The 22,077-nt window shown below is 37.1% G+C and overlaps 1 protein-coding gene across 1 annotated transcript in view; it reads left to right on the plus strand.

Annotated features, from left to right (window-relative positions):
* Positions 1 to 19,129, plus strand: part of HTR7 (5-hydroxytryptamine receptor 7) — a 28,534-nt gene extending 9,405 nt beyond the window's left edge. Inside the window, exon 2 of the mRNA XM_065843748.2 lies at positions 16,132 to 19,129. Coding sequence (XP_065699820.1) covers positions 16,132 to 16,882 — 751 coding nt within the window. The 3' untranslated portion in view covers positions 16,883 to 19,129. The remainder of the gene's footprint in view (positions 1 to 16,131) is intronic.
* Positions 19,130 to 22,077: the final 2,948 nt, after the last annotated feature.

The following is a 22,077-nucleotide window of genomic DNA, read 5'->3' on the forward strand; positions in this document are numbered from 1 at the left end:
TGTATTTACAAATATCAAATTTCTAGTTTTCATTTAAATAAACTCTGACTCTTTTGAGTTGACAGCTCCAGTCTTTTGCGGACAGCTTGTTATTGGAGATCTAGGCAGACACATCATGAGGTCTCCTCTCTACAACCTGGCCTACAGCTGCACCACCTTCATTCACACTGAAGAATACTGATCAGTAACCTTGCTAGCATTGGAATCATCATTTCGCATCAGTTATACAAGTACCTGTGCTCAGAGACATGGCATATTGCTGCTGCAAGTTAAATTGAGTGACAGATACTAAACTTTCTTTAAGTACATTATTTATAAACTGTTTGCTTTCCACGAGAGACACATTAGAGACTTGGGAGAATGTTTTTCAACACATCGTTTGCAGATCTTCAGAGAGGCACACAAAAAATCACTCAGAAAAACCCGATCTGTTGTCAGTGTTGTGTGTTTACTGGTTAGAGGACTGATCCCAGACAAGAAAATGTAGGGATTTGCGAATCAAAGTGAAGAATACTAGCCTGGAAGACTTACACTAATGACAGGTATTTAGAAATTTGCAACAGAGATAAAAATTAGAAGGTGGAAACAGAAGGCATGAGCACAGATAACAGAAGGATATGCTATTATCTAAACTTATTATAGAATTTGTGACATAACTGTCATAGTGAATACAGACCTTGAAAACATGTTGTGATTATCATGAAACATTTCAGATACACAGTACCATTTGCCAGAATAATCTTCTGTAAACAGTTCTCCATGTGGGTTGTTGAATTTTATTTGCTGTAGAAGTTGACATTTAACAAATAGTTGAAATACTAAATCCCTAAACAAAGTCAGAGTGTGCTGTCTGGCCACAAATTGCTTGGAAATATTTATATGCATGACCCAAAGCAGCTGTTGACAAAATGCAAAGCTCTGCTTTAATAGCTTAATAAGATGTTTTGATGCTAAAAATAATACATTTTTGGCTCTAAAGACTTAATTCTTGTATTGTTATGTGCTGCAATTTCTCTTTTACCTTGAGAATCTGCATTTGGAGACCCACTTCTTAGTACAAGCAGTTTAGCAACAATACCAATTGTAGTCTCTCAAGAGTCCATTGTCCCATATGAAGAAGCTATTTTTGCTAAAGGAGTTTGGTCATTAGGAGAACAGAAGCTTAACTTTTTAAAAAATAACTGAAATTAAAATAGCATAGCAGACTGTTTGACTGTGAATTAAACAATACAAGAAGGAGTTTAACATTTCCAAAGCCTGTTACTTAACACAAAGCTTCTCTGCTGCTGCCTAAGTGTTCAAATGAAGGGGGCATTTTACTGAATATTCTAAACACTTGCAGTTTGCAGTGAGCTTCCTGAGAGGTCCATAGGCTAGTGATGGTGATTCATCCCACACCGATACCCAAGTTCTGCTCCTAAATTCAAACGCATCTTTGAAGTTGTTAGCCTGACAATGAGAACTGATATTACTGGAAGCTGTAGGCACAGCAATAAGCCTTAGTTATAGTCTTTATCCACACAAAGCTGATGCCACTACGTCTCGGAAGAACCTTGCCAATTTGCTGCTGAGAGTAGCAAAGGAAAGACATACTCACTGAGATGAAAGAAGGGCTTCCTTCTGCTGATCCCATTTGTTTCACTGCTTTCATGTGTGGTGTAGCATCTATAAAATGAACAGAGGAGAGAGGTCTGGGATCCTTGATAATCTCCAAAACCTGCTATCTTTAAGGACTTTGGGGGAAGAGATGATCTATTATCAGCTCTGTTTCTGTTTTAGCATAAAGGTATAACATCGAATTCTGGGGACCGTGAAAAAGCATTACAAAATAATTGACACACAACCCTACACAATGAGCTGGACAAATAGTCATTTTTTGGATAACCAGTGGTTGAACCTGGCTTCAAATTTTGTCATTCTGTATAGAAAGTTCAGGGGAAGAAGGTCAGAAACTCCTTTCTTGACAAGAAAAAAAAAACCAAAAGTTTTATTCTGTACATTGAAAGCACTATGATTTAGTACCTGTGAAGAGGATGGTAGCAGTTCGTGTAGTATTGTAATTTGTTCTATATTTTAAACATACAGTATTGCAGATTTTGAATTATTTTAAAGAGGAAAAAAATTATTACAGATGTTGCTGAATGAAAAGGGTACACTGTAGTTGAAGCCAGTTGTGGGCAGGCCCTTGTTCAACAAGACAGAGAGGACACATTTTCCTGGCTAATCTCCTTTGTTCAAGTTTCCTGTCTAGAGATCTCTAAGCGTGTTTGCAGCCAACTTCGCAAAAGTAAAACTGGTGATGTCTGAGATGGGGAGTGTGAACTTCTGGAGTTTGATTAATTTCTATTGAAGCAGCAAGCTGGAAAAAGCCAGCTGCTTGGAGTCACAGCCTGGCAGGTTTGAGCAAGAACCAGAAGGTTCAAAGCTCATTGGAGTGGAGGACTGCTTAGCTAAAAAGAAGTAGCGCCCATGTGGCCATTACATTCTTCATTCCCTAACTTGCCGGTAAAAATGAATAAATATTATGATAAATAAACTATTAAATACTGCGGTTGAAAAGGGTTGAACATACAGTTTTACCCATCTCAATGTGGGTTTTACTATAGTTATTTTTCACCACTAGATGTTTTTACACTTCAAACTTCTCCTTCAGTTAAAGGGCACCTAGGGCTATGTATTTAAGGACTCTGAATTATTTCAAGGGGAAGAAATGTTCATAAAGTAATATTAAATACCTACAAATATTCTATTTCCAGTTTATAGAGGAGACCTCGGTCTGAGCAATTTATTTATTAAAATTAAATTCCAAAATATCACTGAATAAGACATTTTTCAGAGGAAAACGACTGTAGGCAGGAGAATAACATGTGAATGGAGAACTATAAGAGTCTATAAGCATGCTGCAAATAAATGTTAGTTACAATAAATGCTAAAGAAATAAATGACATATGGTTGAAAGGCGTGGTAGCTACAGTAAACCTCACATTCATTGACATGAAAAGCGATGAAACATGATAACCTGATACTTACCACATGCTTGAGCAAACAATATACCACTAAAATATCAAGAAAAGGCAAATAAATAGCGATTAGTGTAAGTTAGAGGGAAGAAATCACCTTATTATGTTCTGATAAGTCTGGTTCCAGAAGCTTCTGGTGGAACGGACTGCTAATAGCAGTTTTCTAAATCATTCTTGAATTGCAGATACACAATTTGACGTAGCTTCCTGCCTGCCTTCCTTAGTACCTTCCCCTCGTGCTGTGCTCTCTCCAACCCACTGCGACTCCTTTCAAAACAGGTTATGAATTCTTCCCATGACAGGACCTATTCGTATTAGGAAGTGAGACAAGCTTCTACTGCGGTAGAGGAGAAGAAAATCCAGAAAATCCATCTTTAAAAAAAACTATTGGTATTGTAGGGGATCAAAACAGCATGTTCTGTATCAAAATATTTTAGGAAATTGAGATGATTTTGCCAGACTTTTTTTTTTTTAATAACACAATTAGAGTTATATTGCACATCACAAAGTCTTAAAAATAAGACTTCTAATTAAACCTGCTTTAGATCTAGATTTTCCTGTGTATCTGACAGAGTTTATTGATATACTGTGGGTTTTTTTCCTGCAGAGTTTGGGCAAAAAAATAAACTTGAGGTGAACATTTATAATTTTGACATACCCAACCCAAAGGAACACAGCAATTTTTTGGTGTGATTTTTGATAAATTCAGATCTTCCTTCAGGCTAGTATACCTACGGAGAAAGCCCAGAATGTCCTAGTAGGTTAGTTCTGTACTGAGATTCATCCAAAATCAATATAAATGTAGGTGTTCATTAGGGCCTTTACAAAATTACTATTATCGAGAAGCAAAGAGGACCAAGTCCTCCCAGTATTTTTTCTCTCTCTTCAGAGAGGGGAAGAGAAAGAAGGGGGAAGAGAAAAGTATTCTAGAGGGGGGTTTTTCTTAAGTGCTTTGTCTGGAGATACTATGTTTTTTTTTTTTTTTTTTATTGAAGGAAGGAAGAGAGGGGACACAAATATCAGCATACTTAAAGATATATTCCCTTTGTTTTAATATAGTGGTATTATCAATTCAATGGGCTGTGATTTTTTCATTTCGTTTATCACTTACACTGTGGAAGTTTCTGAAATGTTTCATTTAATTATACTAAAGGCATCAGTCATGATTTTCTAGTTAAAGTTGTAGGAGGTTTTCATTTTGAAACACTATTATAACTTCCAAAATAATTCCTTTTAAAGCTGATTTTTAGTGTTAATCCAAGCATGACTCATGTGGTGAAATTGGAGAAAATCACCTTAGCCATATCTACTTTATGGGAGTCTGATGAGGTTTTCTTTCTTCTAGGCCTGAAATCAAGCCCACACACATTTTAGTTAAAGGTATCTCTTAGCTTACCTCAAGCAGCAGAAAAAACAACTGGTTATGCAAATAAAGTACCAACCTTGGTTTGTGATGACCCAGCAATCAGGATCTATAGGCTCATTTAGTGGTTCTGGGCAAGCCACTTAAGCTGCCTCTAAAGTGACAGCCTGGTATGATTAGGGCAAACCCGGGTATTCATGTTCCCTGACCCCTCAGAGCAGAGCTCCCTGCAGCTCCCTGTGTGTTTGGGCTTTCTCCTGCCAAAAGCCAGGAGCAAAGGAGGCCTGGGGCTTATGCCCATATGGCACAAGGGACAGCCAGAGCACTCAGTCAGGCACAGGGACTTGGGAGTTCTGCGGTTCTGTGTCATTGAACTGGATATCCCTGTATCATTTTGGCAACCTCCTCCCTCTGAGAACTGCCTAAGTGCCTGGTGTTCCATCTCCAGTCTGAGTCTCCACCACTTGCCCTGAGAAGCTATCCAGGCTGCCTCAGCTGCATCCATGCAGGCATCCCAGTGCCCTCTCTAAATGTTACAGTATCACAGTATCACAGTATCACAGTATGTTTGGGATTGGAAGGGACCTCAAAAGATCATCTAGTCCAATCCCCCTGCTGGAGCAGGAACGCCTAGGTGAGGTCACACAGGAATGTGTCCAGGCGGGCTTTGAATGTCTCCAGGGAAGGAGACTCCACAACCTCCCTGGGCAGCCTGTTCCAGTGCTCTGTTACCCTCACTGAGAAGAAGTTCTTTCTCAAATTTAAGTGGAACCTCTTGTGTTCCAGCTTGATCCCATTGCCCCTTGTCCTATCATTGTTTGCCACTGAGAAGAGCCTGACTCCATCCTCATGGCACTCACCCTAAATGTTCTCCTAGAGTTTACTCTGGTTTCCACTTGCTTGTAGCAAATACATTCTGGGACCCACCTTTCTGCCAGATACAAAGGGGTCATATCTGGTGTGCGTGTGTGTGCATGTGCTTGCACACAAATGGGAGGAGAAAGTAGTAGCCCAATACATTAGCCAAAATGTAGACACAGATCCTATAGGCTATCAGCCTGCCTCATCGATTACCTAAGGGATGTTTGTCCTGGTGTCTGGCAGAGTACAGAACTGAGAGAAAACAGTGCACTTTTTATTACAACCTACTTGAACGTTTTCACAGAACAGGTTGGTCCCCAGACTGAGGCATGTCTGGTGGTTGTCTCCTGGCATGTCTCCTCTGGCCTGGCTGAAGCCAGCCAACTGGCTTGGAATCACAAGTGCTTGTCTTTGCCACAGGACACCACCAGTTAGGATATGAGAGGGTGAGAGATCTGAGCTCTGTTAATAAGCTGAGAGTTTGAGAAACAAAATGCGTTCTGAAGGCAGCAAGGGCAAAGGCAAAATAGCATGTTAGAAGTACTTCAAAACCTGAAATCTTCACTGGCTTTAACAATACCCTTGGAGAAAAAGGATGAGAGGATAAGATGAGGGGGAACTCAAAACAGGAAAATTAGTATTTTTCAGTTCATAATCTGCAAAACATATTCTTTTTCATTCCTCTGTTTTCTTTTGCTCAGTAACTCCCTCTATTTAAAAGAGTCGGGGTTTCAGCTGGCGCTTCAAGAAACCACATCTTTGCTTGAAGTTACTCTCCCACAGTAAAGACAAAGCAGCAAATAAACCTTTTCCTATCAGTGTTCGGAGTGCTTCTGTTTATCAGCTAGGCAACTTTGGTTATCGTGATAAAATCCAAATCTCATATTTTTCTATACTGGTTAGCACATGGGATCAAATTAAGTTCAGGTACTTGAACCTGATCTTCAGATGTATATGTGGCTCAGGACAATAAGCAAATTAATCATCTAAGACTTTAGATCCTCTAACAAGTAGGCATTCAGCAAAGCATCATGGTTGATGCCTGTCTTCTAGCAGACTGTAATTGCCAGAAGGACAGTGTGGTTTGTTGTGCAGGATGTAGAAATGCTTGGGAGCAAAGATCAGAACACAAGATTACCTCCTTGGGAGCCAAGGCCATCATAAAGATGATTTCCAGTGCTAAAGCATTCCTCTCCAATTTCTTTATTAAAGAGAAGAAAGAACAGAACTATGCCATTTCTCCTCAAGTGCCTTACCAGCAATCCAGTGGTCAAGTCCTTCATCTGATGCATTCACTTGCTGTTTCTGATCCTCTAGACTGATAAAAGGAAGATAAACATAAATAACTCCCAGTACACCTCTGCCACTTCTCTTGAGTCCCATGTAATACTATCAAGCAATATTTCAAGACAAGCCTCATGCCTCCTCCATAGCTTTTGAACTATATGTGTTCGTGCTCAAGGTCTTCTCTGCTGTTCCTCGAACTCACTGCCAGTGCCACCTCCCTCCACTCATGGCAAATCTTTTACTTGTTGTCATCAGATTCATTTTCTCCTCTCATATTTAAGCAGTCCTCCTCTGCCATACAAAAGGCCATATGAGATAAAGCCTCTTTACTAGTTTTCTTCCAACTTGAACTTTTTCACTGAACACCCCATCTCAAATGAATACTGCAACACAACTATACAGAAATAAATGAGAATGTGATTTCTCTTTAATTCTTTTCTAGAACAAAGCTTTTCCAATCTTAGTCTTCTCAGATAGCATCAGAAGGATGAAATATCTTCTTTAACCCTTCAAAAAGGGGCCAGGCATCTTGTAATAACTTACTGAGATACCCCATCATGCATATCAAGATGGAAAAATAGTCACGTAAAACACTCATCAGTCTACATGTAATTAGATACCCAGATAAAACAGCTGACATGATGCAAATGCACTGCGTTTGTTTCTATGAGTCTAAAATATCTTGGAATAATAGAGAGACACTCAATGTGGAATAAACTGAAAAGCGAACTTCAAACAAAATAACATTTTCTAATATAAATTATATTATCGAATCTAACAATGAACAGACATCTTTTAAGATGTTTTTCTCCTTGACTGATAAAGTGACTTAACAACTGGTGTAAATTATACCATAGGGTGTGAAGCTGTAATAGGTTACAAGGGTCTGGCCTTCTGCATTCGTGAAGCAGTTTGTGTGTATGTTATGATGAATTCCATGAATAATTTGCCAGTGAAGTGAGACATTCCTTAAAAAGCACAGTAAGTTATTTCCCTAGGGGATATTCCTGAAGTGTTAGTAATACGTACTGTGAATTGTACTTTATCCTACATTTTGATTAATACAATTTTTTACTTTTGAAAAGACAGAAAAAAATGGGAAGAGCCTTTCAACTCTCTTCATACCTCTTCTTCCACAAAAGAATTGGATCAATATTAAATAAAGGGAACTTGCAAATCTATGGGGGGTGAAAGAGCAGAAGTGCGTAGTGCATGCCCTGACACAGCCATTTTCTTTTAGAAAAGCATTAGATTATTTTTTGTTTTCCCCCAATGTTGCACATTGTTGGACAGTTTAAAGAGAAATGGATTCTTCCTATGTATGACTTGCCCAGATTTAGAGAGCTTTTGAAGTGTTACAGATTATCTATCAAGAAGGAAGGTGAAAAGCACTTTTGAACTGTGTATGTAACTAGTCCTATTGAACTCAGTAAGCAAATCATACTTATCACACAGGAACCCAGACATTATGAAATCCACGATGTCGGAGTTCAGACATTTCGAAAAAAAATTAAAATAGGAAATCTTCCATTATAGCATGCAACTTAATTCTAAATATTTCATTGCCCAAACTTTTTCAGTTTTCAAATATATCTAAATTCTAGGAGGTTGGTGAATGGACTGAAATCCATTCCCCTTCTTGTGCCTCCTACCTTTATGTCACTGGTTAAGGTAGAAGAAAGAAAAAACTACACATACTATTTTCTTCAAAAACAGTTTATAAGAGGGTTTAGTCTACAGTGTAAAATATTTATTTGGGTAATTGCAAAATATTTGCTATGAAATACATATTATCTAACATTCAGGCAGTGTTGCAAGATAAACATCAGCAACTACATGTTGGTACCCTTTCTTCCAAACAGCATATTATTTATGGTGGAAAACCAAAGACTACCAAACTGTCAAGAAGCTAAGAACAAGGTGGTGACTGGTGACAAATACTTCAACAGTCATGTGGGGGAAAATAAAAGGTAATGGGTGAGGACAGGTAAAAGAAATTTGCCAGGGTCCAAAAGGAAAGAGACACATGTTTTCAGAAATTAAGATAATAGAAGTTAAGCTGAATTATATTGCACATCTCTTTCTGACAATACAGTTATGTATTTCTTAGAATGACAGCAGAATGTATTCTCCCCATCTATGGCAGTAGGCAAAAATGAAGTGGGACAAATATAGAGCTAAGAGAGAAGAAGAAATAAGGCAGGGCCAGGAAGTGAAGTAAAATTAGAATAAGTAAAATCAAATAATAAAAAAATGAATGAAAATAAAGAAGAAAATATGAAGCTGTAAAGCTATGCAGTATGAGTGGAAGAAAATCCAAGCAAGTACAGGGAAACTGAAAAGTATAAGAGAGGAGAACATAATCTACTATGCAAATTACATTCCTTTAGAATTAATAGCTATTTAGTTTTGATTGACTTAATCCTCCCCCACTGCCAGGGAAGCCTACACTTCCTAAGTCCCATTAAAAATAAACCCTTACAACAATTTTTGAGAAAAAGAAAAATCAAGGCAGAACATTTACTATGCACGATAAAAGTATAGTACTGTATTCAATATGTACCCACTCTAACAGTGGGAACAAATATCTTCCTCTTGTAAAGAGAATTTAAGGAAATACATTTAATTGAGAGCTAGAAGGGAATGACAGAAAATGTTAACCTTGCTGAAAGCAAAACAAATATTTCATTCTCATTCTTTCAAGTATAAAAATTAAAGTATCACTGTTTCAATAATAGGAATAACGTTGAAATTGCATGAAACGTGAATCATAAGCATCTAAAACCATAGATATGAAAACATACGTTGAAGGTCTTTCACATTACTACATTCACCATCAACTGATAAGGACAAAGTAGAGCTTTAGCCATTTCTAGCAAGTGCAATCAAGATGTGGAAGCTGGTCACTGTGCTGAGACTTTTTATAAACAATGTACTAACTCACTACATAGAAGAGATGCAACATTTAACTTGATGAAGCACAGAACTTGTTGAACAAAATGTTTTTTTCTCCACTGAGTAACAGCTTGATTTTGTTAGTTCTGCTGTCTCACTGTAACATTGCACAATATTTAACATTTAGGTTTTAAAGTGATCTAATCCATATTCTGAAAGCTGTCAGACATCCAATGAAATAAGTAACTTTGTTCACTTCTGTGAAGGAGAAAAGTATTTTACTGTCTCTGAAATACCCTCCTCTTCCCAGACAATAAACTGGCAGTTATCATGGTGCAGAAAGGCAGGTATCAATACTGTCATACAACAATTATCAAGGTTACTTTTCATATTATAACACCATACTCATGCACTGTAACGCTCATATCTCAACACTTAAGTCTTTTTATGTTTCTATCCTTACACTTCCATTTCAACTGCTTAAATATGTGATGGGAATAGTATTTTCCTGATCAGTTTGTATACCTATTTAAAAGCAGGTCTGTGGGACACAGTATCTCTTGCTTAGCGTAAACATGATATCTTGGAAAACAAGAGAACAATTTCTATTAGGTGGTTTGATAGACGTAACAGACATAATAGATTTGATCAATGTTTCAACATGTTACATTTACATTTAATTTACTGCTTAATGTCTCAAAGTATTTATATATATATATATGTATATTTTTATATATTTATTTATCTATTTAATATATATTTATATATATATGTATAATCTAGATCAATCACTATACTAAGGAAAATATTTCTGAATGTTAGATAGCTTTTAGGAAAGGCATTGTGATTCTACTCTTGTGAAGTTTCTCTAAATCTTGCACTGAATTAAAGAAAAAAACTATGAAAGATCATGAGAGAATCACAGCAACCAAAAGAAGATCAGTAGATCAGCATTGTTCTTCAGAATACATTATTATTTCAAGTGAATCATTAGACAGGATTCTATAGATGCAAGTTGGCAAAGAAACTAATAAAAGGAGATACATGTTGAAGCTGGAAAGCTGTTGTACGAGGAGAAAAAGCACAAAAGCAATGCAGCAAACATTTTTCTGGTCTTTGAAATAAAAGTTTTGACTCTTTAAATACAAAACCAGAAAGAACTGAAAGAACCTCAGGTTAAGCACAACTCCAAGGCAAATGGAAAGTAATAACAGAAAAATATCAAGATTCCTGTTAGAAATAGCTACAATACACATCTACAGAACTTCCAGTACAATGTTTCTAGTTTTATCCCACAGTAATCTGGTCTGTTTTTTTAAAAAAGACAATAAAATATGCTAATCTGATCTAGAATAATTGCTTATCAGATCAGTGAATTCTGAGAAATGAATGTGGACTAATTAGAATGGAATTCTCTCTGCCTATAAAGTACATAGACATCAGAAACACAGGAGTTACATGCGTGTATTTCAAAAGTAGCATAAGTGATGCTGAGATGCTGATGTCACGGTGCATTCAATTTATTATTGGGTTGGGCAGGAGATATCAACCCAGTTTTAACGTTTTTAGTTTTCTATTACTCTGTGACTTTGCTCACAGTGAGAAGCAAGTCCTATTCCTTCTTTTTTTTTTCTTTACCTTTTAGCCATATAACAGAGGTTGTATAAAAGAAAGATTTCAGACACCAGATCCCAAATTAGACCATCCTATTACTATTTTCTTTCTATCGTTAAAGTTCGTGTAGCTGTTAAGTCTCAGTTTGCTTTCTGGATATGTCAAAAGGTGTAAGAATTGGACACATCTCAAAGTTTCCAGTGTAGCTATGAACAATTTGCCATTTTTACAGCTTAAATATTACAGCTATGTTTAGCTTCCTCAGAAAAAGCATGAAGAAAAGGAAAGGAATTTTTCTGCTTCTGGAAAAAATAAAATTGGTTTCACATGAAAAAAGAAAAAAAAAAAAAAACACAAAACAATTCAAACCTGGTTAACCTGAAATGCTACCATACCTGACACTGTGGATATGTTTCCTTCTTGGAGGAAAAAATTGGTGCCTTCTGCAATTACAGAATTACTAATTAATTCAGCCAAAAATGCAGAGTTGCTCACTTAAAGGTGGTGAGAAAGATCTGCCTGAAAAGTTCTTCTAGTAGATGATAAATAGGTGATTGTGTGAACCCCACGGTAGTGCAGATAAAGCAAACTACTGTTCACAATTTCCTAGATTAGGTAATGAAATAAATATATTTGGAAGAAATGAAACCATATAAAACCTTTCACATTTTTAAATATAGTAACATTTAGTGGGACACAGTGGCAGACCAGTTTCCAGTTTGAGAATCACTATGCAAGCAGTAACATGTGCCAACCTTCACAACCAGCAAATAGCTAAGGCAAACATAAATGGGAAGAGAGAATACAAAGAGTCACAGAGAGATAAAGCGATGTGCCAGAAACAGAAACTAGGGCTTGTGGATGCCTGTTCCCTCTGCCATATACCTTTTTACTTTCCATGTACATTACATTTAACATTTGCTATAACATTTAATATATTGAGCACACTGTAATAAAAAATATCTGTGTGATCTACAGTTTGAGGAACAATGGAGACCTTTTAGCACAGAATGAAAAAAACTACTGCATATGGTCTTTGTAATGCATCAGTATCAAAAAAACAAAATAAAACACAACCAAAAACACAGAATGAAAAAAAAAAAAACATAAATGGATTTGTTTCAGGAGCAGTTATAATGGTTTTACATTAAATTGTCTAAAACAATTACTTGTCATTAGATGGTAACAATTTAGAGGTACTAGGAAAGAATACTGCATCACAGGGAGCCACATTTTTATTAAACAAAACAAAGGACTTGCTCGTTTATCTTGTCCGTTGGTGGTGTTCATTGGGTGACTGTGGTAAATGGTAATTGCGTACAATAGCCATTGTGTACACTGCACAAAGGAGGGAGCTCTTCTCCGCTCACCTGCATTTGAACAGAGCTCCAGGGAGAGGATGGCAAGGGGTGATTTTTCTTCCCTAGAGCTGGGGACCCTGTGTGTGCCGCACAAATGGATGGGACTGCACAGAGAACTCGGGTTCTGATCCTCCAACAGGGAAGAGGAGGCACTGAAGTAATCCTAAGAAACCAATGCAGAATGAGGATGTGTTTTTGCGTTTATGCACATTTGTTTAAAAATAAATTTACTCCGTCCCTCACCATTTGCCCTCCTTTTGGTCTACATTGGTCTTATTTTGAGCTCTTCAAGCAATGGGCTGTTTTCCAGATTTCAGTGATGTAGTACAGAAAAAGTTCTCATCAACTTTTGTTGTTGTATCCACTAGATGGTAGAGCCAGATTCTCCCTTCTCATTTTTCTCTGCTCACCCAGCAGCCTTTCTTCTTGGAATGGCAACAGGACCACGACTGGAGTATGCATCGTGCTTCTCATAGTGTTGCTGTAGCATACTGCACTTCGGTGTTCTGCATACAGCATCAGGCAATGCTGAATGAGAAGTGACATGTCCAGTTTACAAGAAATAAAGGCTGCATATCTGCAATACTGTGCTTTTAGGGAGTAACCTAGATATAGTCCATGTTGTGCTGGGTGCAATATGAGTACGTGTCTGGTCTGGCAGAGCCATGTGGTCAAGAAACTCCAAAAGAAGAACAAGAAATAGCATTGCCTTTTTTTTTTTTTTTTTTTTTTTTACAAATGAGAGCCAAGGCACAGTTTTTTCCCCACCAAGATCAAAATTAACATCTGTGGCATGTAAAAGAAACAAATCTCAGAATAACAAGTCTGAGCCACTTGTTTCTTCTTGGGGATAGCTGAGACACATGAAAAGTATTTTATTTTTTTTGGGGGGGGGCGGAATTTGGCTTCATTCTTTCACAACAGTAAGGCCTCAAGTCATTACATATTTTTGAATGATATGTTAAGTTCAGCTGATTTACCCTTAATTTTTTTTTGAACGGTAGTAATTAAAGATTAAGCAATACAAAGCATATTTTTGCAATGAATTTGACACCGTACTTTTGAAGCTCATGAATCTATTAAGGCTTGGACTCTTTCTAGTGTATCAAACAACAGCCGTGATTTACATTATTTTGAAGCTGCAAGTAAGTTTTCAAGGGTAATGGATTTCATATATAAAGATAAAAAGATAATGTTCCTTCATTTATGCCTGATGACTTCCCTATCGTATTACATTTAGCAAAATGAATAAGACAGAAAGGATGCTGGAGTATTTTTATGTTAATTAAAGTATTTTAATTTCAAATAGCATTTTGGACGCTCAAATAGCTTCCAAAAAAGTGGTGCCAGGGCAAAACTAATGAATTTTAATTCCTTTCAGTATACTTCTGCTTTCATGAATTCTTTTTGTTACATTCTGATGCATGAGAATGTATCAGTAGGCATTCAGAGCATGCATTCCACAGATCTGATTTTTACAGAAATCCAGCTTAACTTTTTAAGCTACATAATAAAACTCACCTTACAAGTAAGTGTGTTATTTTTAATGACCAATTGGGTAGTAGCTAGAATACTACATACTTCGGGAAGGTGGATCAGCTTTTTAAAGATGTTTGTTTTTAACTGTGCCTTGCAAGTGACAAGTAATCTCTCTGCACAAATGATGTGTTTAACAGTTTTGTAGCTAAATCGTGTATTCTCAGACAAATTTTAGAAGTGTGCCACTCCGGTTCTAGAAGGGCTGCAGCTAATAACTTTATCCTTGCTGCAGTTATGTTACTTAAAGCAGTACGATGTATCTCTTCAGCAGTTAAATGCTGAAACTTCACTGCATTAACCCTGCTCTTCTACATCTTGGAGTGCCTTGGAAAACTCTCAGCTCCTTGGGAGCCCTAACAGTTTTGGCCATGATGCTGTAAAGCAGAAGTCTCTTTGGACTTTACAGTATTCCCATGGCCATCACGGCTGGTACAGTGACTATCTCCTAATACTGCTGGTGAGTAATGCAAGAAAAAGACCCTTGTAGGAGAATAGTCCACATGTTGCACAGACAATTTTAATAACTGTTCCTAGCTAATGGCCCCACCAGGCACAGCTTTGCTGCCAAAATACTGACCTGCTGTGATTTACTTCTGCATGCTGTTGACAATCAGCTAGAATAAACCAGTTCTATCCTTTGCATAACACTTGCCATAGCAGTAATATAAAATAAATTACATTGTTGAGAGGGATTGTTGTTACTTATCAGAACAGATAATGAAATTAAGTTTCTCTTTACTTCCAGAACTGTGGCATACCTGGGTGTTCGTGTAAAGCAGCAACACTAGCCATAATTTACTGCATTGCAGTAAAATCAACAATGCAGCATTCTGTAAAGCCAGGCAAATACTCATATTTGATTTGCTAGGTGAATAGAGAGAGAAAAATGCTCCTAAAATATTTTAATCACATTACCATATTTCTTGTTTGTAACCCTCCAAAACCTCCACTCTGCAACTAAACACTGGTACCATTTGAAACCAAAATGTTATTCTGAAACCCGATTTGAAACCATTTCTTTTACAAGTAACAAAGAGAATCACACTGATTTTTCTCAAAAGTCTTCATTTTGGAAGGAGGAAAAAGTACAATTTGAGAAGCTAACAGTAACTCATACGTAAGCTCTAGCTGAGCAGAAACCCAATTTGAAAGTTAAAGTGTTAGGTGCGTGAAAAAGAAAAAAGTGCCATCTAACTCCATATAAGAGAAACTTACCATATCTAGAGAGGAAATAAAGAAACTTATGTAGTTGAAAGCAAACACAAACTTAGGATATTGCTGTCCAGCTGTGTAGTGCCGTAGTCATATATATATATATTTTAAATTAGAAAAAATACATCGTTTATTATATCACTTTTTATAAAATGTAGTTGTCAACAAGTTCTGAGGTTTTTTTCTTTTCATTTTTTCCCCTCTTCAATGAAAACCTGACACATTATAAACATTTTTCTTGTCTGTTGACAGTTTACCACCCTAAACTTAGCTTCTAGTAAAATTAATGTTTTTCTCCAGGTTTTCTGGAACTGGCATTGTGATGTGTTGTTATTTTATTCAGTAAAAATTTAAATATTGAATAAATGTAATTTATTCCTAATTAACTTATGATAAGAAGAACTATTGTAGTATTGAAACAATCTACTTTTGGCATAAGTTTGCAGTTTGTTTTTCCTATCAGAAACATGAAGGTAAGAAAGGCAACTCACCATCTCGGTTTAGTGGCAGGGATATTCATAACTGTTGAATATGTAAGAAGAATTAAGACAAATGCCTGCTTACTTTAACCATATGCTCAACACAAAAAGTGGTAGGCTTTGTAGAGTGAACTTTCATCTATACTCCAAAATTTCATAAGTTAGCCAAAGAAAATTTGGGTTTCAGGATTTCCTTAAAAACAACAAAAAAAAATAGTTATCTGCATGAAGATTGTACAAATTCATTAAAAGTGCAGTTTGTTACACCCAATGGGAGATTTCCTTCTGGAACAAAAGACCTTTCATATAGAGTACCAGGACTATAAATTTTAACATGAAAGAGAGATGAATTTACAAGTTTGAAATACATCCAGAGAGAGGACTGAAAAATGTAAAATAGAAACCCTAGGCAAAGATGTTTTATTTATGGGTAGACTACACGAAATAACTTTTATCAGTTAACCACTGCACCATATAGTAACTCTATGTTATCGTTCTAGGTACCTGGGAATAACGAGACCTCTCACATATCCTGTAAGGCAGAATGGGAAGTGTATGGCCAAAATGATCCTCTGTGTGTGGCTCCTGTCTGCCTCCATCACTATACCCCCACTCTTCGGTTGGGCCCAAAATGTAAATGATGAAAAGGTCTGTCTGATCAGTCAAGACTTTGGCTACACCATTTACTCTACAGCAGTTGCATTTTATATTCCAATGTCAGTGATGCTTTTCATGTACTATCAGATCTACAAAGCTGCCAAGAGAAGTGCTGCAAAACACAAGTTTGCTGGTTTTCCCCGGCCGGAAGAAATCGAAGGGATTTCTATGAATGGAGTTGTAAAACTGCACAAGGAATCTGAAGAATGTACTAATTTTTCACGGCTCCTAAAGCACGACAAGAAAAACATTTCCATCTTTAAAAGAGAACAGAAAGCTGCCACTACACTTGGGATTATTGTTGGGGCTTTCACTGTCTGCTGGTTGCCCTTCTTTCTCCTCTCAACTGCCAGGCCCTTCATCTGTGGTACTGCATGTAGCTGTATCCCACTGTGGGTTGAGAGAACATTTCTATGGTTGGGTTATGCAAACTCTCTCATTAATCCTTTTATATATGCCTTCTTCAATCGAGACCTAAGGACGACTTATCGTAATCTCCTGCAATGCAGATACAGGAATATCAACAGGAAACTATCAGCTGCAGGGATGCATGAGGCTCTAAAGCTGGCAGAAAAGCCAGAATTTGTTCTGTAAGGTCACTCATCCTTTGCTATGATAATTTATCGGTTTATCACAGTAGCTTTTCCCCCCACAGATTTGAAAGAAGAGTTATGGGAAGAATCAGGCTTCTTGAGCACTTCTAATGCAGTCATCAACAAAACAGAAGGTAGCAAGTTTAATTCTCATACAGCCCACCAGTCATAGTGAGCCTGGAAAAGCAAGACCACCATTTCAAGAATTTGGGTGTAAGAGAAAAAACAGAAAAGGAGAGGGTAAAAAGCAGTGCAGGATGTTTGAGTCGCTAGTGAGGAAAGAGCAAGGTTGGCCTAACCCTTTCGTTTGGCCCTCGGCCCCAAGCAACTTTCAGTAGATCTGAATGTTGGATGCATCTTGTATCCTAGAGATTTTTTGCTGTAATAAAGACAAAATGGTGAAAAGTCCAGTATAATTTATTGCTTTGTTATTATAAAAACCAATCAATTTAAGAAGAGGCTGGATCAAAGAACTTATATTGTTTAGAAATACTCTATTATATATTAAAAAACATATGTCCATTAAAGTTTAATTTATTGGATTGCCTGAAAATAAACTACTATGTGAAATTTAATGTTGCCTTCACACAGCAACTATGGCACTGAAAGATTGCATTTCCAATGTGAATATTAAAGTTTGAGTAAAGTCGCATGGACCAACATCCGCTGCTGCATATAATCACACAGCACAATTAGCTGCAGTGCTGCTATGCCAATGACACCAGGTAAAGATCTTGTCTTATATTTCTAACATAACAAATATGCCTGATTGCAGTCTATTTCAGGAGCTGTCTGGTCTTTGTCCATCTTTTCTTTCTTTAATTTTCTTGGCTTTATGAGCAGAGCTGTTCTCTAATCTAGCTGGAGACTCTGTCTGTGCTCAAGTCATTTCTGTTGATATATGGCTAGTCATTGTTCCACTTCAGTAGTTAATTTATTGTCAGTTTGAAAGCTCTTCTAACTTCTTGGGATTTCTTTCCTTTTTGAAGTCAGTAAGGAAAACAATAAATGTAAGACTTTATGACATTCAGAAACATCTGCACTTTATCCTTACAAGCTGATTTTGGTAACCACTTCTGCTTAAAATGACGTAAAGCCTTGCCTTGTTTTAGAATCAATATAATCCACTGTTTCTAGTTGTTTCCCCCCCATCCTATCCAAGTATGTGGTTCTACTTTTGACTTGGGTAACAAACCTCTTCACTCAACAGATCAGAATCAAATATTATAACAATATCTATATTTAAAGTTTAACAATAATAAAAACATTAATTATATTAATCTTTAGCAGTAATCCATTAATATAAAATGCACTAATTATGTAATATGTTGCTATAAGAACCTAAAATAGTAATAAATTAAAACAACTTATAAGAACAAGATGCTTTTTTCTGGACTGAGTTTGCACTGCACACCATGTTCCAGATGAAGCATAGAGCACAGTAGTGAATGAAGGCTTTTTCAGATACTGAGACATCAATTAGGAGACAACATGTTTGTTACCAAATTGCTTCAGCAGCAAATAATACTTGAGGCTAACTTCTATCCCTGTTTTCTATAGTATGACAACACAGTGACTTAAATGAATTCAGTGATGTTAATTTGAACTAAGTAGTGAGAAGTTTGTGATCTCTTGTTCAAAGCATACACGCACCATTGCGAACACCTGGGTTTCTAAGTGGCAGATACGCAAGACCTGGATTGATGTCCTGAGTTACATGTACTGAAACAAGGTTAATCTCTTTTAGATGGATTTATATAGTAGGATACATACAGTAGGAAGCATGTTTTTGTCTCATTTTCAGAGAAGGATCATAGTTTTGTAATAGTTAGAGACAGGCTATAACCCAGCTTCAAAAAACGTTTTCTAAAGAAGTATCAAATTTATTTAGAATAGTCCAATTTCTCTTAAGTATTCCAAAAGTATTATGTGCAGAAGGGTGAAAGGAGATATTACCTCAGAATATACACAAGCTCTGTAGTACAGAGTAGAATTCAGTTCAAGCCTGTTTTCTATACTGATATGAAATTATGTTTCTTACTTTGTTACCTATTAGAATATAATTTTTTCAGTTTCGAGCATAACTGAGGAGTTTTCACAGGCCTTCTGTATTTCTTTTCCCTATGTGAGGATACATAAGAGAATATGCAAATAAATACAGCTGTGAAGATTCCAAACAGGATTTTAAAACTCTGAAGCTTCTGGGCAGAAATTTCAGACATTTTTTATTCTACAAGGAAGTCTGAGAAGCTGCATTCCCTCCAGATAAGTTGGTTGGTGTTTGTTTGTTTGTTTTTTGTTTTTGTTTGGTTTGTTTTTTTTAATGAAATATGTCTTTTGAATCAGAATTTGACATTTGCCCAACTGTCATAAAAGGCAATTACTTTCCTCAGGGAGAGTATCCTGGAGGACTCCACCTCTCCTCTACCATCTGATTCAGGTAATGAGAGCCCAGGAAAGAACAAGAGTTGTAGGTAAACAGCCACCCTTGATCTCCAGATATGTTTGGAAAGAAAGAAAGAAGAAAAAAGTAAAAAACAAGTTTCTTCATACAACCAGAACAAAACACAGCCATGGGGCAAACAGAAGCTGCTGTTAGATGGAGCTGTATTTGAGGGAAAAAGTAAAGAAGTTGGGAAGATTAGAACAATGTACCAGCACATGGGTAACGCGGCCCTGAGAAGAGGACAATGCTTTCAGACAGTTCTAGCTGAAAGAGGCTTAGATAAGAAGCACAAGGAAATAATTGCTTACATTCAAGACCAGTACCTTTTACTCTTAAAAAAGATAAATAAATAGAACTGCATCAAAATAACTACAGAAGTAGTTTGGTTTTTTTTTTTTTTTAATTAGATAATTTGCTGTTCCTCTGACAAAGGGGTGACACAGCAATCGGTGACTCAAATCTACATCATCATGCGTGCAGCCTGGTACATGGTAGTTCCAAACCCTGAAAGAAATCACACTCTTGGTCTGTGTGTCCTTTCACATGTTACAAAGAGAAAGCAAGACAGGCGGATCAAATAGATGGGGTTGTGAAAAAAGGTAATTAACTCCCAGAACAAACCATAACATAGGGACACCAGCATAAGACTAACTGAATGAAGACAGAGAAAGGAGAGATATTGGAAGCAAGACATGGAAGTAGTTCTAAGTGTCAAACTTGTGATTGGACTGTTACTTTTTGAAAAACATACAAAAATGTAGAGGCAAACAGGGTACATATCCAAGATTTTAAGGATAAAGACGCAGACCTTTCCAAAACACGTTTGTACAACCTCAGTGAAAAAACACTTGCTACCTCATTGTTTAAAGGGCAGATGAGATCTGCAAGTCAGCACTACTCTGGATTTAACTTTTTTTTGTTTTTTTTAAATAGCAACATGAAGTGAATCTTGACTGTAAGAGATGTTGAGATGTAAAAGGAATGAAATCTAAGCTAATCTTACTTTTTAAGAAACAAGGCACGTTGTCTAAATCCACAAACTCTAGTCACAGAAGGATGTGGATGACAGTGACAGCTAATGCTCTAACCCCACTCCTGGGAGCTTTCAGCTATCATTAAGTCACAGTTTGAGATGCGAGAAGTCCCACATTGAACTATAGAGCGTGAAAGACTCGAAATATTGGACAACCTCAGGTTTTCTGTGAAGGTAGCTGTCACTTTGTGTACTGTTTCAGTGTTTGACAGGAAAGGTTGGAGTTGGTCCTTGGGTACACAGGGCAACACATTCTGGAAAACAAGACAGACTGGAAAAAGCTGTCCTAGAGAATAAGATTGTCCATTAACTACAGTACAGAACTGTCTGTTACCAGACAGACTTTTTGTCTGAGGAAATTCAATGCAACATTTGTTATTAACTACAGTACTGACACGCAGTATTTCTGATTAGAAAGCTTAGTCATATTGCTGCACACCCTAGACTACCAGCTGGCAGTTCCAAAATTAGTTTCTAACCACTATGTGATTTCTGGACAGGAAAATGGTACCAAATTTTTATGACATTTATTAGACTGACAAGTTTTTTTAGGCAGTTGTGCTTAGGTCATACACATGTTGCACTTGTGTTTGCTTCCCAGGATCTCATGAGGCTGTCTAGTCTTTTTGCTTCCTCCATAGCTCTCAAGTGGGAATTCACCTCTCCTTATTCAGGCAGGGAAGGAGTCACCACAATTGCTTTTTAGATTAGGGTTTTTTTTCCTTTTCTGGCTGGTGTTTCTGGGGGAATGTAGCCAGCTATACCAGATGAAGTGATCACTCAGCTATACCATGTCTAAACACTGGGAAAAACAAGGTGATACTGGGAAATGCTCAGGCAGTATTTTCAAAGTGATTACCATAGTGTGTGCTAGGAGTTGATGAAATTGGGAAGCAGCTGTGCAGCTGCTGACAGCTTCTAGATCAGCTCTTCGTCCAGCACAAGCTGCAGACTGAGATCTTCAGTTGCTGCCAAGATTATCTAGACATCACCACAGGAAGATGTCAGTCAGACCTTTATGTCTCTCTAAAGTGTATGTAAAGATCCTTGAGAGCAGCCACTGAGTGGGTAGATTCCCTAAAAGGAGTTTAAGTCATACCTGTGCCAGGGATCCTTCTTTGAACCCACCTTTCATTATAATGAACCTTTTTTACCCAAAATAAACACCAGCTGTGGCCAAAACAAAAGCCAAAGAGCAAAGCTCTGAAAGGGGCAGAAAAAAGTTTAACCTTTACATATCTCATTATATGGTATTAGTGATACCCTATCTATAATTTATCCATGAAGGTAAAACTAGTTCTCAATGGATCCAGGTGAGGGGGTCTGAATGAGCCTCCTTTATTTGCAACAGTCTTTCCATAGCATGCCTCACACCAGTAATATAGCAGCCAATGTACGCACTGTGCTTTACTGAGAAGTCCTTTACATCCTTCTAATCTCATCCTGCTCAGATGTGCCATATTTATGTCATTTTTCCTCAATAAACAAGGCATAAAGCAGCTCACAGTAAGAGCTCTAGATGAATAGACTTAAACTGAAAAATTCTCCTCAGTGTAAGCAATGCCCTTGGAGCAGAATTTGAGATAATGGTTTTGTGAAGAGTTTGGTTTGGCTAGTTTTGCAGTCATCTCTGCCCACCCCCTACACTATCATCTCTTTTTCTTTCTAGTGAGCTAATTACTTAGAGTCAAATCAGCAACTATTGCTCAGAGGTTCT

The sequence above is a fragment of the Patagioenas fasciata genome, chromosome 8, assembly GCF_037038585.1.
Source record: "Patagioenas fasciata isolate bPatFas1 chromosome 8, bPatFas1.hap1, whole genome shotgun sequence".
NCBI classification, from domain to species: Eukaryota; Metazoa; Chordata; class Aves; order Columbiformes; family Columbidae; genus Patagioenas; species Patagioenas fasciata.